This window comes from Lolium perenne, chromosome 5 (assembly GCF_019359855.2).
Source record: "Lolium perenne isolate Kyuss_39 chromosome 5, Kyuss_2.0, whole genome shotgun sequence".
NCBI classification, from domain to species: domain Eukaryota; kingdom Viridiplantae; phylum Streptophyta; class Magnoliopsida; order Poales; family Poaceae; genus Lolium; species Lolium perenne.
In genome coordinates this window covers 264334490-264347223 of record NC_067248.2, presented here as the reverse complement: position 1 = coordinate 264347223, position 12734 = coordinate 264334490, and the positions used below count along the sequence as shown (strand labels likewise).

At 49.2% G+C, this 12734-nt stretch overlaps 1 protein-coding gene across 5 annotated transcripts in view; it reads left to right on the top strand.

Annotated features, from left to right (window-relative positions):
- The window catches only part of LOC127324220 (E3 ubiquitin-protein ligase listerin), a 36476-nt gene that overhangs the window by 14025 nt on the left and 9717 nt on the right, over window positions 1–12734 (top strand). For 4 of the 5 annotated variants that reach the window (XM_051352214.2, XM_051352213.2, XM_051352218.2 and 1 more), the window contains 3 exons: window positions 9850–9936; window positions 10019–10192; window positions 12422–12698. In XM_051352214.2, coding sequence (XP_051208174.1) covers window positions 9850–9936; window positions 10019–10192; window positions 12422–12698 — 538 coding nt within the window. The remainder of the gene's footprint in view (window positions 1–9849; window positions 9937–10018; window positions 10193–12421; window positions 12699–12734) is intronic. The other variant, XM_051352215.2, reaches the window with a different exon arrangement.

Below are 12734 nucleotides of genomic sequence, written 5' to 3'. Positions count from 1 at the left end.
TGTTGTTGGCCCAAACTAATGACTCGCATGAACTAAGAGTAGATGAGAGGAAGGGGTGACTGAAAAATGAGAAATGATTTGCCACACATTTTCCATTGCTATGCTGCTCTTTCTATAGGGACTTGGGTGATTACGAAGTCAGAAAGTAACATCACATCGGACTCCGATATGATGGGTCCATGACATCTACCATGCCGCTGACCACTATAGATGACGTCACACACGTCATATGCACTATGCATGACGTTTTGCACGTCATGTGCACTATTCATGACATATAGTATGCCATGCCATACCTACTCTGTAAAGCCGGTAGTTACTGCTGCCTTCGGGAAGCCGGCCTATCGTGTCGACTTCCGGGGAACACGACACTCCCTGGAAACACAAGCCTACCTAACAATCACTCCCTAGGCTTGAGTTTTGGCTACACATCCACCATGCCGATGCTTGAGCGCAAATCCGCAAGGCGGACTGGACCAAGGGGGTTGGTCGGCGAGCTGATGTTCGGTTGGCACGAACTCTAGCTCGATCTTCTTCGTCTCCACAGTGTCCCGGATGAAGTGGTACTTCAAGTCGATGTGCTTGGATCGATCGTGGAAGACCGGATTCTTGGCGAGCGAGATAGCTGACTTGTTGTCGACTTTGAGCACCACTGTCTCTGCTTCGAGGTACCATGCTTCAAGGTACTAGACGCCCTCCTTGGCGTCCCCCTCTTGCACCAGGTTGACCTGTGCCTTCTCCACCATCAGGAAGAGGATCGACTCCGGGGCAGCCGGCTTCCCCCCTGTTGACTAGGTGTGAAGGGCTCTTGAGCCAACCTGTCGACTTCGAGCACCACTTGCTCTGCTTCGAGTTACCATGCTTCAAGGTACTAGATGCCCTCCTTGGCGTCCCCCTCTTGCACCAGGTTGACCTGTGCCTTCTCCACCATCAGGAAGAGGATCGACTCCAGGGCAGCCGGCTTCCCCCCTGTTGACATAATATGGTCCTTGAGATTCTTGAGGGTATAATCAAAGCTTGTAATAATACTCTTGCCAACAAGATGGGTCAAGATATGTTGCATAAGATGCAAAACGAGTGACAAAACAAAGGAACAACCCAAAGGCACGACAAGAATTGTTGGAACCACACGTGGGCTAAGGATTTCATGAACATACCCGTGTGCTTGACAATTATGAGTTGGACGTTGCATTTCCTCTTGTTCGTCGGTTTTGGTGTGGTGAGTGGTACCTTTTGGTAGTGTGGCGCCTTGCATGAGGTCGATGTGGTGCTTTATGCCTTGAAGCGGTGGTAGTCCTAGAGGGAGCTTGTTGAGGAAGACATCTTGAGACTCCTTCAAAAGAGACAACAAAGACGAAAGAAGTGTTGTTAAGTTGTTAGTCTCCGAGGGTGGCCTCTTGCAAATGAGCACATAGTGCAATTTGGTGGATGAGTTGTGCTGCACTTCTCTCATCTCACTCTTGGTGGTTATGAGGACACTCTTCATCTCACTCACATATGGCTTGTGGCGCTCACTCTTTTTTTGGTGAATCACTCTCTCACCTCTCATCTCACTAGTGATAGTAGTTTCCTTAGCCCTCGCTAAAGCCTTTGCATTGTCGGCAATTATTTGGCTAGGAGTCATTGGGCGTAGGATGAAGGATTTGTCGTCTACCTTGAATCTATAGGCATTTGTGTAACCATCATTGTTTTCTTTCTTGTCATATTGCCAAGGGCGACCAAGTAGTATGTGGCACACCGTCATAGGCACTACATCACACTCAACGGTGTCTTCATAGGCGCCGATCTTGAAGGAGATTTTGACGGTGTGTTGTATCTTGACATTTCCGTTGTCACTTAGCCATTGCACATGGTAAGGATGGGGGTGTTTTCGGAGCGGAAGGTTGAGCTTGGAACATAGTTCGGTGCTTGCAAGGTTGTGGCAACTCCCTCCATCGATGATAACCTTTATTGACTTGCCATTGATTCCAGCTCTTGTTTGGAAGATATTGCACCTTTGGTCTTCATTGGGGAGTGCATGGGTTGTCAAAACTTTGGTCACCACAAGTGATGGGCTTGCATCATGCACACGTAGGATTTGCTTTTGATCTTCCAACTCCTCATCTTCAAGTGTTGTTGCGGCTTGCACCAAGGCTTCATATGCATCTTCACTTAAGTATTCCACATTGCCATCATCTCGAGTTATCATAACTCTTGTGTTCTTGCATTCAAAGGATTTATGTCCTTGTGCACCACACTTGAAGCAAGTGATGTTACTAGATCCCGTGAAAGCTTTGGAGGACATAGTTGATTGCTCCGGCTTGAAGCTTGTTGTCTTGATGTCACTTCTTGTTTGTTTGGGAGGGTCCTTGGAGGAACTATCACTTGTATTCTTTGTGTTTGCGGAGTCATTGATTGCATTTCTTGCGGCGAAGAAGGACTTGGATTTAGCACTTGCTAGGTCTTCTCGTACTTGGCGCTCGGCTCTTGTAGCTTGATGAAGTAACTCAACAATGTTGGTGTAAGGTAAGAACTCCACTATCCTCTTGGCGGGAATGTTCAATCCATTCAATAATCTTGCCATTGTTTGCTCTTCTTGCTCATCCACATTGGCACTCATCATGGTCATGCGCATCTCCTTGTAATACTCCTCAACGGACTTGAAGCTTTGCTTGAGTTGAGTGAGCTTTTTGAAGAGGTCACGTTTGTGGTGGGTGGGCACAAAGCATTTGTGAATGACTTCTTGCATCTCTTCCCATGTATCAATAGGCTCTAAGTCTTCTTTAGTACGCTTCTTGTTTACTTCTTCCCACCAAACATTTGCATATCCTTCAAACTCAAGTGATGCCATGGCCACCTTCTTTGCTTCAGAGAAGTTGTGTATGCGGAAGATCTTGTCAACCTTGAGTACCCAAGATAAGTATGCATCGGGGTCTTCTTCTCCTTGGAACTTGGGCATGGTGAACTTTAGCTTCCCAAAGATTTCTTCCTCATTACGGTCATTGCGTCGAGGTATTGGTCTTGCCTCATCTTCATCCTCATTATGGTTGCGAGGTTGTTGAGGTCGATCCTCATTTTCATTGTGGCGGTTTGGAGGAGGAGGACGCCTTTCATGTGGTTGCCGAGGGCGTGGCATGACACTAGCTTCACTTGAGGCGTCTTCTTCATTGTGGTGCCTTGCTTCACCTTGATGGGCATGAGGTGCTTGACGAGCTCGATGATTGAGAGGATTGTGTCTTCTATTGTCCATATTGTTTCTTCTTGCGCCATCATCTTGAGGAGCATCAATATTGATGATTTGGCGTTCTTGGTTCACTTCTTGTTCGGCGTCATGTTGTGGATGCCTTTGAGCATTGGCCGCTTGAGATGGGCGAGGTTGCCCTTGTTGTTGACGTGCCGCTTGCTCATGGCGAAGACGTTCTTGTTAGCTCCTACCCATACTAAATGTTGGGTGCAGCCTTCTCTCAATCTCTCAGCTCATTCTTAGTGGGCACACACATGAGCAAGGAGAACAGGGGAGAAACTTGCTTGAGCAACAAATGCTCTTTCACTATTATATAGCAACATATGCTACATCTTGGCTTACAACTTACTCTCCATATGGGGTGCCTCTCCTTATATAGAGGCTTTAAGTCGGTGCTACAATAACCGACCTTGACAACTAATGTCTAGTTGGCTTCTACTAAGCAAAACCAACCTTTGAGATGGCTGCACACAACTCATGTGCCCTGTTCTCACACACAGCAAGCACACAACCTATGTGTGCTATTCACACTACAGCCTGCACTCAACCTACGTATGCAGGTCACACCATGACAAGATTATATTTAGGCTAACAATCACCCCCCTAATCTTGTCATCTTCTTCCTCGTCTCCAGGATCTCCTTGTTCAAGGCGACCAACGCCGCAACTTCTTCCTGCCACTTCATCTTGAGACGCACACTTGGCTGCTTGATCCGCACATACCGGCCGCACGCACAACGCGTTCCAACGCGCACAACGCCGCAGGCCTTCAACAGATCACCAACGCGCTCAGACGCACGACGTGGACCGGATACATACAAGCTGGGCACACCCGCCATGGGCACACCTAGCCACCCTGGCTACCCACAAAAGCTAAGAAGCTCAAGGCGGCCTATGCCAAACAGATGGCTCTTCGAGGAGAGACCGGCAGCTCCGATTCTGAAGACGAGCCTCGGAGAGGGGATGCGCAAGACAAGTGCCGAAAAAGGCCTTCACCGGACCGCCCCTCGAAGGTCATCGTACACCGCCCTAGGGCAGCTTCGACTTCGCAGCAAGAGGAGACCACCACGAAGACATTCAGACACGCCGGAACGGAGCCGACTAACATGACCTTGCCGCAACCAAACCTTGGTCACCACCATCGTCGTTGCCTCTCAAGCCTCCACCCGGAACACCCGCCATGGCCACGTACAACCTAGACGCGGAGCAGTGCCGCCAAGGCGTGCTTGTCCTCTCGCCGAGAGACTGCGGCGTCCTCGATCGCGTCCCAGAGCGATGCCGCTTGCAGGTTCACCTCCATCACCATGGCCCAGTTGGTGTAGTCTCCGCGCTTGAGCATCGGGAAGACGAGGCTCGTACCGCCGCCTCCGCCGCTAGTCATCTCGCGGATCACCTCCCGCTGTACCACGACCTCGCCCCCGCCGTGTCGCACCCTGCTCCGTCCCCGACTTGGCGATCGCCGTCGCTCGTTTGCCGGAGGAGGGGTTGCGGACGCACGCCGCTGCTGGAGAGGTGGTGGTGCCGACATCTCCCAACTTGGCTCTAGTGCTGGTATGAGGCCACTGCGCCACGGCCGCCGCAGCCTCCATACTGCTGTGCAACGCCTCCATGCCGCCGTGCGCACGACGTCACAGCGCGCCGCCTCCACATCCGCCGGGCTCGCCACGGACTCACCGCTCGCCATGGCCCCGAACCATGAGGCTCTGATACCAATTGTTAGCTCCTACCCATACTAAATGTTGGGTGCAGCCTTCTCTCAATCTCTCAGCTCATTCTTAGTGGGCACACACATGAGCAAGGAGAACAGGGGAGAAACTTGCTTGAGCAACAAATGCTCTTTCACTATTATATAGCAACATATGCTACATCTTGGCTTACAACTTACTCTCCATATGGGGTGCCTCTCCTTATATAGAGGCTTTAAGTCGGTGCTACAATAACCGACCTTGACAACTAATGTCTAGTTGGCTTCTACTAAGCAAAACCAATCTTGGAGATGGCTGGTCAAATCCAACTTGGGGACTGCTAGTCAAAGCCAACTTTGAGATTGCTGCACACAACTCATGTGCCCTGTTCTCACACACAGCAAGCACACAACCTATGTGTGCTATTCACACTACAGCCTGCACTCAACCTACGTATGCAGGTCACACCATGACAAGATTATATTTAGGCTAACAGTTCTTGCTCACGTGCATGAAGGAGATCTTGATCATGACGAAGACGTTGTTGTTCCTCTTGGAAATGAGTTTGACGATTTGCTTGTTGTAGTCTCTCTTGTTCAAGTTGAGCACGTGCTTGCTCCGCATCTCGAGCTTGTTGTTGAAGTACTTGATCATCCACATTATGGTGGTGTGGGTCTTCATTAGAAGCATGGTAAGACGGAGATGGAACTCGATGCCTTGAACTATGAGAGCGCGAAGACCTTGAGTGTTGGCTTCGGTTATTGGCGATGTTGGCAATAGCTTGTTCAAGGCGTGCCAACCTTTCTTCTTGCCTTCTCATGCTCGCCATGTTTTGTTGACCTTGAGTAGCGAGTGTTGCCCTCATATCATGGCCTTGAGCATCAAGCTTGTCATGGAGGTCTTGCACTTGGACATTTAGGTCCCTTCTTTGCACTTGAGCTCGTTCTTCATAGCGTATGACGGTCTCATCGATCCTTGCCGTGAGGTCATGGATACTTTTGTTGACAGCTTGAGTAGCTATCCAATGTTGGTGCCGTGTCATCGGTAGTTGGTTCCCCTCTCCACTAGACATGGCTACAACTAAAACAAGAACTATGTTGTGGGGGTTAGAGGAAAACTCACAATTAAGTCAAAGACTCACAACAAAATTGGAAAGGTGTGTCAAGGTGAGGAACAACCGGTTACACACACAAAAACAAAAACTCTATATGGTGTTAGGTATGGACGTGGAAAGCCAAATGGAAGAACCAAACAAAAAGTCTATTGTCAAAAGTGGGTAAGATCCAAAAGTCACAAGTCAAAAGCCGGTGATCACAAAAGGCATACACAATGTGGAACACACGCACGGGACAAAATGGGGTTAGCGCGACCAAGGAAAATGAGCACGAACAAAATTGGTCCTAACGAAGACTACTTACTCGGTGTCACGCTAACGCAAGAGAGACCGTGGCTTGGTTGCAAAATTGAAAAGCAACAAGATTTGCGCAAGATGCCTCTCTTCTCTTTTCTCTCTTTTGCTTATAAGCTTTGGACTCTTTTTGTGTATAGGTGTCACTCACACTTTTTTTTCTTTTTGTATTTTTGTTTCTTTTTCTCACTATGTAAGGATACGACTATCTATGTAAGTATGTCACACTTCTTTTGCCTTCTCACAACGAGCTTGCTTCTTAGCTTTGCTCAACACACGCACACCCTCACGATCGGGACGCTTGCGCAATGCTTCGCAACACTAGAAACTCACTCTCGATGGGGAAGGTACGCAAAGGAGGCTAGGGCTAGAAGTTAGGGGCAAGTTATACCACTTGATGATGGTGGCCGACGATCTTGAACTTGCTATGGTGGTGGAAGGTGTCAAATGAACCGCTTGGATCCCTGGGGTGCCGTCGTCGTTGTCGATGTTGCGGAAGCTTTGTGGTAGCTGAAATGGCACGCAAACCGAAGTCCAAAGACAAAAGGAGTTAGTGCCAAAACAAAAAACGAAGGTAGCTGTCAAAATTTCGGCCGGCCGGAACTTCCGGGGTCTGGGGGCGGTACTTCCGGTCCCGGGCGGAACTTCCGGTCCTACCGGGTGGAACTTCCGGTCGCAATCAGATCTGCGGGCGATTTGGGCGGAAATCCGGTCCGAAATTCTTCGAATTCGAGGAAAAATTTGGCACTAAAAGCTGTGGGAAGGTGGGGGGATTGTAGATCAACACCAAAGACAAGTTTCTATTGGACCAGAACCACCAAAAACTCAACAAATCGCGAGATCCAACCAAGGCCAATTTGAGGCTATTTTTTGGAATTTTCGAAAATGTTCTCAAGAAATTTTTTGGGTTGTGGGGGTCAAATCCGTGGCAACTAAGGAGGTTTTGATACCATATGATATGGGCTAAGCCCTAGGGGAGGCCCGATCTTCACGGATTTGGATGAGATTCGTGGGGGAGGTGGAAGAACATGAAGAACACGGGTGGAAAGCGGGGTGGATCGAAGATACAAACGCAACACACACACACACAACCGGTTCTTCGTTAGCCCGATACACCAACCCAATGAAATTGCAAGGCAAAGACCCCAAGGAGTAGAATCCCTCACAAAAGATTGGCAATAGCAATTGGTAGAGTTCCAAAGAGGAAAAGAGTGCAAATAGATAGAATTGCAAAAGCAAAAGATCCACAACACTAGAATTCCTAGAATGGAAGAGACCAATTCCCTAGAAGAGTTGTGATAACTTCATAGATGTGGATCTAGAAGGGTTTCCCATAGGGAGGAGCAAAAGCTCAGGTTTTCTCTTACATCAAGTCTGAATCTCAGATCTGAGCCAACAAGGCTATTTATAGTTGGTGGGGCGAAGGGGTAAGTTACATGCTGAAACGTGCTGTTTTGTGCTGAAAGTCGCTCGGGCGGAACTTCCGGTCGCTCGGGGCGGAAGTTCCGGCTGGATTCCCTTCACAGGGTGCTGGACAACATCTGGGAGGCATCTGGGCGGAAGTTCCGGTCCTGGGGCGGAAGTTCCGGTCGGGGCGGAAGTTCCGGCCAACTTCCGGTCTAGTTCCGAAAATGGTCGTTTTCCTTGCAGAACCATCCATGGTTGTTTTGGCGCGATTTCGGAACTAGGGCGGAACTTGAGCGGAAGTTCCGTCGTTCGGGCGGAAGTTCCGGTCCTGGGGGCGGAACTTCCGGCTGGAGCGCTAGGTCTCCATCTTCTCCATTTTCAGCTCCCTCGCCAATGGCTTGGTCTCCATGGCTTGCGTCTTGATCGATGTACCTGATTGAACACAGGGTATTTGCATGAAGTAGCATGCCATCCAATGAGGTATCAAATGCATACGTGGAAAGGAGCGAATTCACCTCTTGGTGTATGGCTTTGGCCCGAGGTCGTGTCATTGGACCACGAGGAGGGCTTGTCGGTCTTGAGGAGGTGTCCAAAAGCCACCCGTATCACGTTTCTTCTTGCGGCAATCCTTCGCCCAATGGCCGGTGGTTCCACAATATCGACATGTGTCTTTCGACGTGCTGCGGTTCCTGGTGCCTCTCGCACCCGGGTTGCCTCTGCCGGGTCCCCGTCCGGTTGGCTGGTCGATGCACCTCCATCTTGCAGGTTCATCCGCGCGAGCCATTCTTCTTTAGAGAGGCATGCTTGGCCTTTGGCTCCTCTCGTGGTGCTTCTCGGTTGCCTTCAAACGACCGATGATCTCCTCTATGGAGAGAGTGTCGAGGTCGGGCAAGGTTTCGATAGAACATGCCATCTGCGAGAAGTTCTTAGGGACGGCGGAGAGGAACTTACGAATGATATCCGACTCGTTGATCTTCACCCCGAGCACATCGAGCTGCGACACGAAAGACAACAGCGCATGCCGAAATTGTCGATGTCCTCACCATCGCTGAACTTGATGGCCTCGAGCTGCTTCTTTAGCCCCGTTGCCTTCGCAATTTGTTCCCGGGTTACCCTGAGCCTCATCGTCTTCACCGCCTCCCAAGCATCCTTTGTCGTCACCTTGACAGCAAGAGTGGAGAGCATCTCCAACGGGGCAGACCGCAGCAAGCACTCCATAGCCGTGCGGTCCATCTCGAGCTCCGGCGTGCCGTCGTTGACGACGACCCAAAGCTAGCACGCCTCCATCATGACTTGCATAAGGAAACACAAGCCTATCCGGTTTCATGGACCACCCGTTGGAGAACCAGCGAGCTCCCGCTCTCCTTCTCCGCGGTGGTGACCACAGCCTTGGTTGTTGCTCCAGGTCATCACCGCTGCTTATCTCTCACAAATTAGGGCTTTGATACCAATTGTTGGCCCAAACTAATGACTCGCATGAACTGAGAGTAGAAGGGAGGAAGGGGTGCCTCCGGTAAGTCAACACTCCCCGGAAACACAAGCCTACCGGCCACATGCTCGTCGCCGCCTTTTGTCGCCAAGGGGAGAGGGAACTGGGAGGAGCTTCTGCCGCCATGCTCTTCGCCTTCCACCGCCAAGGGGAGGGAGGATTCGGGGGAAGGGGGCTTCTGTCTGGTTAGAGGGGTGGGGAGGGAGTGCGGGAAAGGTGATCCTTGCCGCCAGGAATCTTCGCCGTTCGTTGTAGCCATTCCCATCCACTGCCATGGTTGTAGGGTTCGAGACAGGGATGGGGGAGCGAGAAGGGAATTGCTAAATTTTAGTTGAGCCACTAGTGCACTCGCCCTTTTGAGTTGACCCACTCCCCTAGCCCACGTAAGGTCATTCGGGGGGGGCCATCATGCATATATGTTTATACGGGTGAATATGCAAAGTATATTTTCTCCTACATATGTTTTGTGTGTAATGGCATATGTAAGATGGACAAAGAATTGCAATGGCGTTTTTCAAAAGTCGAAAGTTGTAGTGGCGTATCTCAAACAGCGGGAAATTGCAATGGCCTCTATCCAATTAACCAAATTTTTAAATGTAGCAAGACTAAAGTGTAGAGTTTTTTTTTTCTAATTTCAGTTGCGGAGTGTGAAGGTTTGAAAATAAAGTACAATGAAGAGATGGCGGAGAAGAAAAAGCTTCATAATATTGTGCAAGAGCTAAAAGGTGCTCCTTGCCTTCTGCCTATTAAGATACACACCTTTTAAAAAATGGTTCGCAATATCACTAACTATGTCTGCTATTTCAGGAAATATTAGGGTTTTCTGTCGATGCCGTCCTTTGAGCAAATTAGAGGCATCATTAGGCTTTAAAACTGCGGTGGATTTTGATGGAGCGGATGATGGAGAGCTCAGAATCATCGAAGGAAAATCAAGAAGGTTATTCAAATTTGACAGAGTCTATGCACCGGACGATGATCAAGGTAACTAATGTTACTTTGAAGTTGTCTTATTTATTGTATTTCACCATTGTTCTTTCAGTCATAATAATGCTAATTATTAGTTTTGAAAAACTGACATTAGTACAAAAAAGGGAAAACATGCATTGCCTATTTGCCTTCCTTGAGAGAAACGACGATTGGAGAAAAGAATGACAACCTGTTCTTGATGGCATCTATAGGGCGTTGTTGGGCCTAGTGGAGCACCACTTCTGTCCATTCATAGTTGCTTCTGGCTTATTTGAATCACAAAGATGCTAGTGACCTTTTTGAAGAACTGTTCCTGGCTCAGTTGAGTCAAATAGATGCTAGAGACATGTTTTTCAGGAATGGAATCAAGTATGTTATATAGGAAGAACAACGAACAACACCACGGTGAATAAACACACAAAACAATATGATCGAGGAAGGGAGGATAAGAAAAGCTAGCCACTGTCCATAGGTCATACGTGCAGAGCAGTACCTCTAGAATTGATGGAGATCAACCCGGATTCAATCATGGCTCAGCGCAATCAAGGAAACATGGGCCTGATTCACTCATCTCAAGGCTAGGGCTGCAGATGCGTCCGGCCTGCATGGTGGTTCACATGGGGAAATCAGTTGAATCTCAAGCAGGGGCATGGACGGCTGAATATGAAGGTGGGACGTGTGCTTTAGGACAAAACGAAGAAGCTCCAGAGCTAGAGGGCAACGATCAAGTGTGTGAAGGACATGAACGGAGCATCTGCTTTATTCTGAAGATTGCATGGAAGCGGAAGGGACTACACCATTGAATGGAGAAGAGGAATCAGACAGTCAGTGTGGCTGCATGCGCTGCTGCTCATGTGCGTGAGACAGTGACGGGAGCGCTATGGACTGATTGTGCAATCTTTTTTTTTTTGAACACGGGGCGCCCCGAAGGGCGTAGAAGCTTCATTTATACCAGTCGGTGGGTGTACAATTTTTACAAAGGACCCCATAAAATGAGAAAATTTTACATAGGCCCCTGGTATTTGCAGAAAAGACCCCATTAAAGATTATACAAACGCAATTGGGTCCTTCTCTTTCCCCTCCGATGAGCTGGAGATCAGCAATGTCGTCGTCGGACTCCAAAGCGGGGACTACACCACTTGCTTCAAAGCCGGCGATGGACGCGACCGCAGACCTCAAGAAGGGCCTCCGATGGAGGTTGAAGAATAGCCGGACTTCACCGGCGTGGATAACGAGCGGCAGAGATGCCGTCGATGTGTTGCACAAGAAGGTTGCTTCTGAAGAACTCCGACGCCACCTCCTCAGCACCACCACTCCGCATCCTCCTTTGCCTGACGCCACCATGACGCCTAGATCTCGGGAGAGAAGAAGAGGAGGCAAGGTTGAAGAAGTGGCAGGGCCATACCAAAGCCACGACGGGGAGATCGGCCCGCCGTCAATCCCGAAGGGCCTGCCACGGACTCGGGGAGACGGGCGTTGATGATAGCGGCATCGGTGTACCCAGGAGAGCTTATTAATGAAGCCATCCCTGGATCTTCTCCTTCCTTCAACCGCCCACCATGGACAAGCTTCCAGAAGCAGAGGCTCCATCGTCTGGTTGCTGCTCCGACACAGCCAGATCAGATGACCGGGGGAGAAGAGAGTGGCCTTATTTCTGGAGATGCCACGCTGTCCCTTCGCCGCCTGCCGCTCCTCCTGCCACCAGAGAAGCACAGCAACGAAGAAGAAGACTTGGATGGGCCGGATCTGGCCAAGAAGACCCCACAGCCTACTCCAATACTCCACAAGGGTAGCAGACAGAACTTGGAGACCTAGACTACTATATACATCTGGCCAGACGCCTCCTTCCTCCGCTCCGCTCGGCATCGCCGTCGGAGAAGAATCGGGGTCGGGCCGGCAGAGGGGAAGACAGGCGGCGGACTCTCAAAGCAGCTGGGCTACTGTAGCGCCTTGAGAGCGTTTTACGGTGTAGAATAGTCAAACTGATTGTGCAATCTAGACAGATAACTAACGACCACAGATTTTTGATCAAACGGATAGAAACAATATGGGTGATGTGGTTCTTGATAGGACTGCATGGAAATCAGAAATCGTAGTTTACTTGTTCTTTGTTTTACTTTTTTCTCCTCTTTTTGGTTTCCTTATGTTTGTGTTGGGTTTCATATCTAGCCTTCCCAACTTGCTTGGGAAAAATGCTTTAATATTGTTGTTGACATCTAATATATGGATTCTATTCATGAACAGCTAAGGTATTCTCGGATGCATCTTCACTAGTGACCTCTGTGTTAGATGGTTACAATGTATGCATCTTAGCATATGGACAAACGGGAACTGGAAAAACTTTCACAATGGAAGGGACTGAGCAAAACCGGGGTGTAAACTATAGAACCCTCAGAGAGTTATTCAGTCTTACCGACAATAAGAAGCAGTTGTTTCAGTACAACATATATGTCAGCATGTTAGAGGTCTACAATGAGAACATAAGGGACCTGCTTTCACCATCCATGGCCTCACCAACCAAGTAAAATCCTTTTCCTTTCCGCCCTTTATTTTTGTT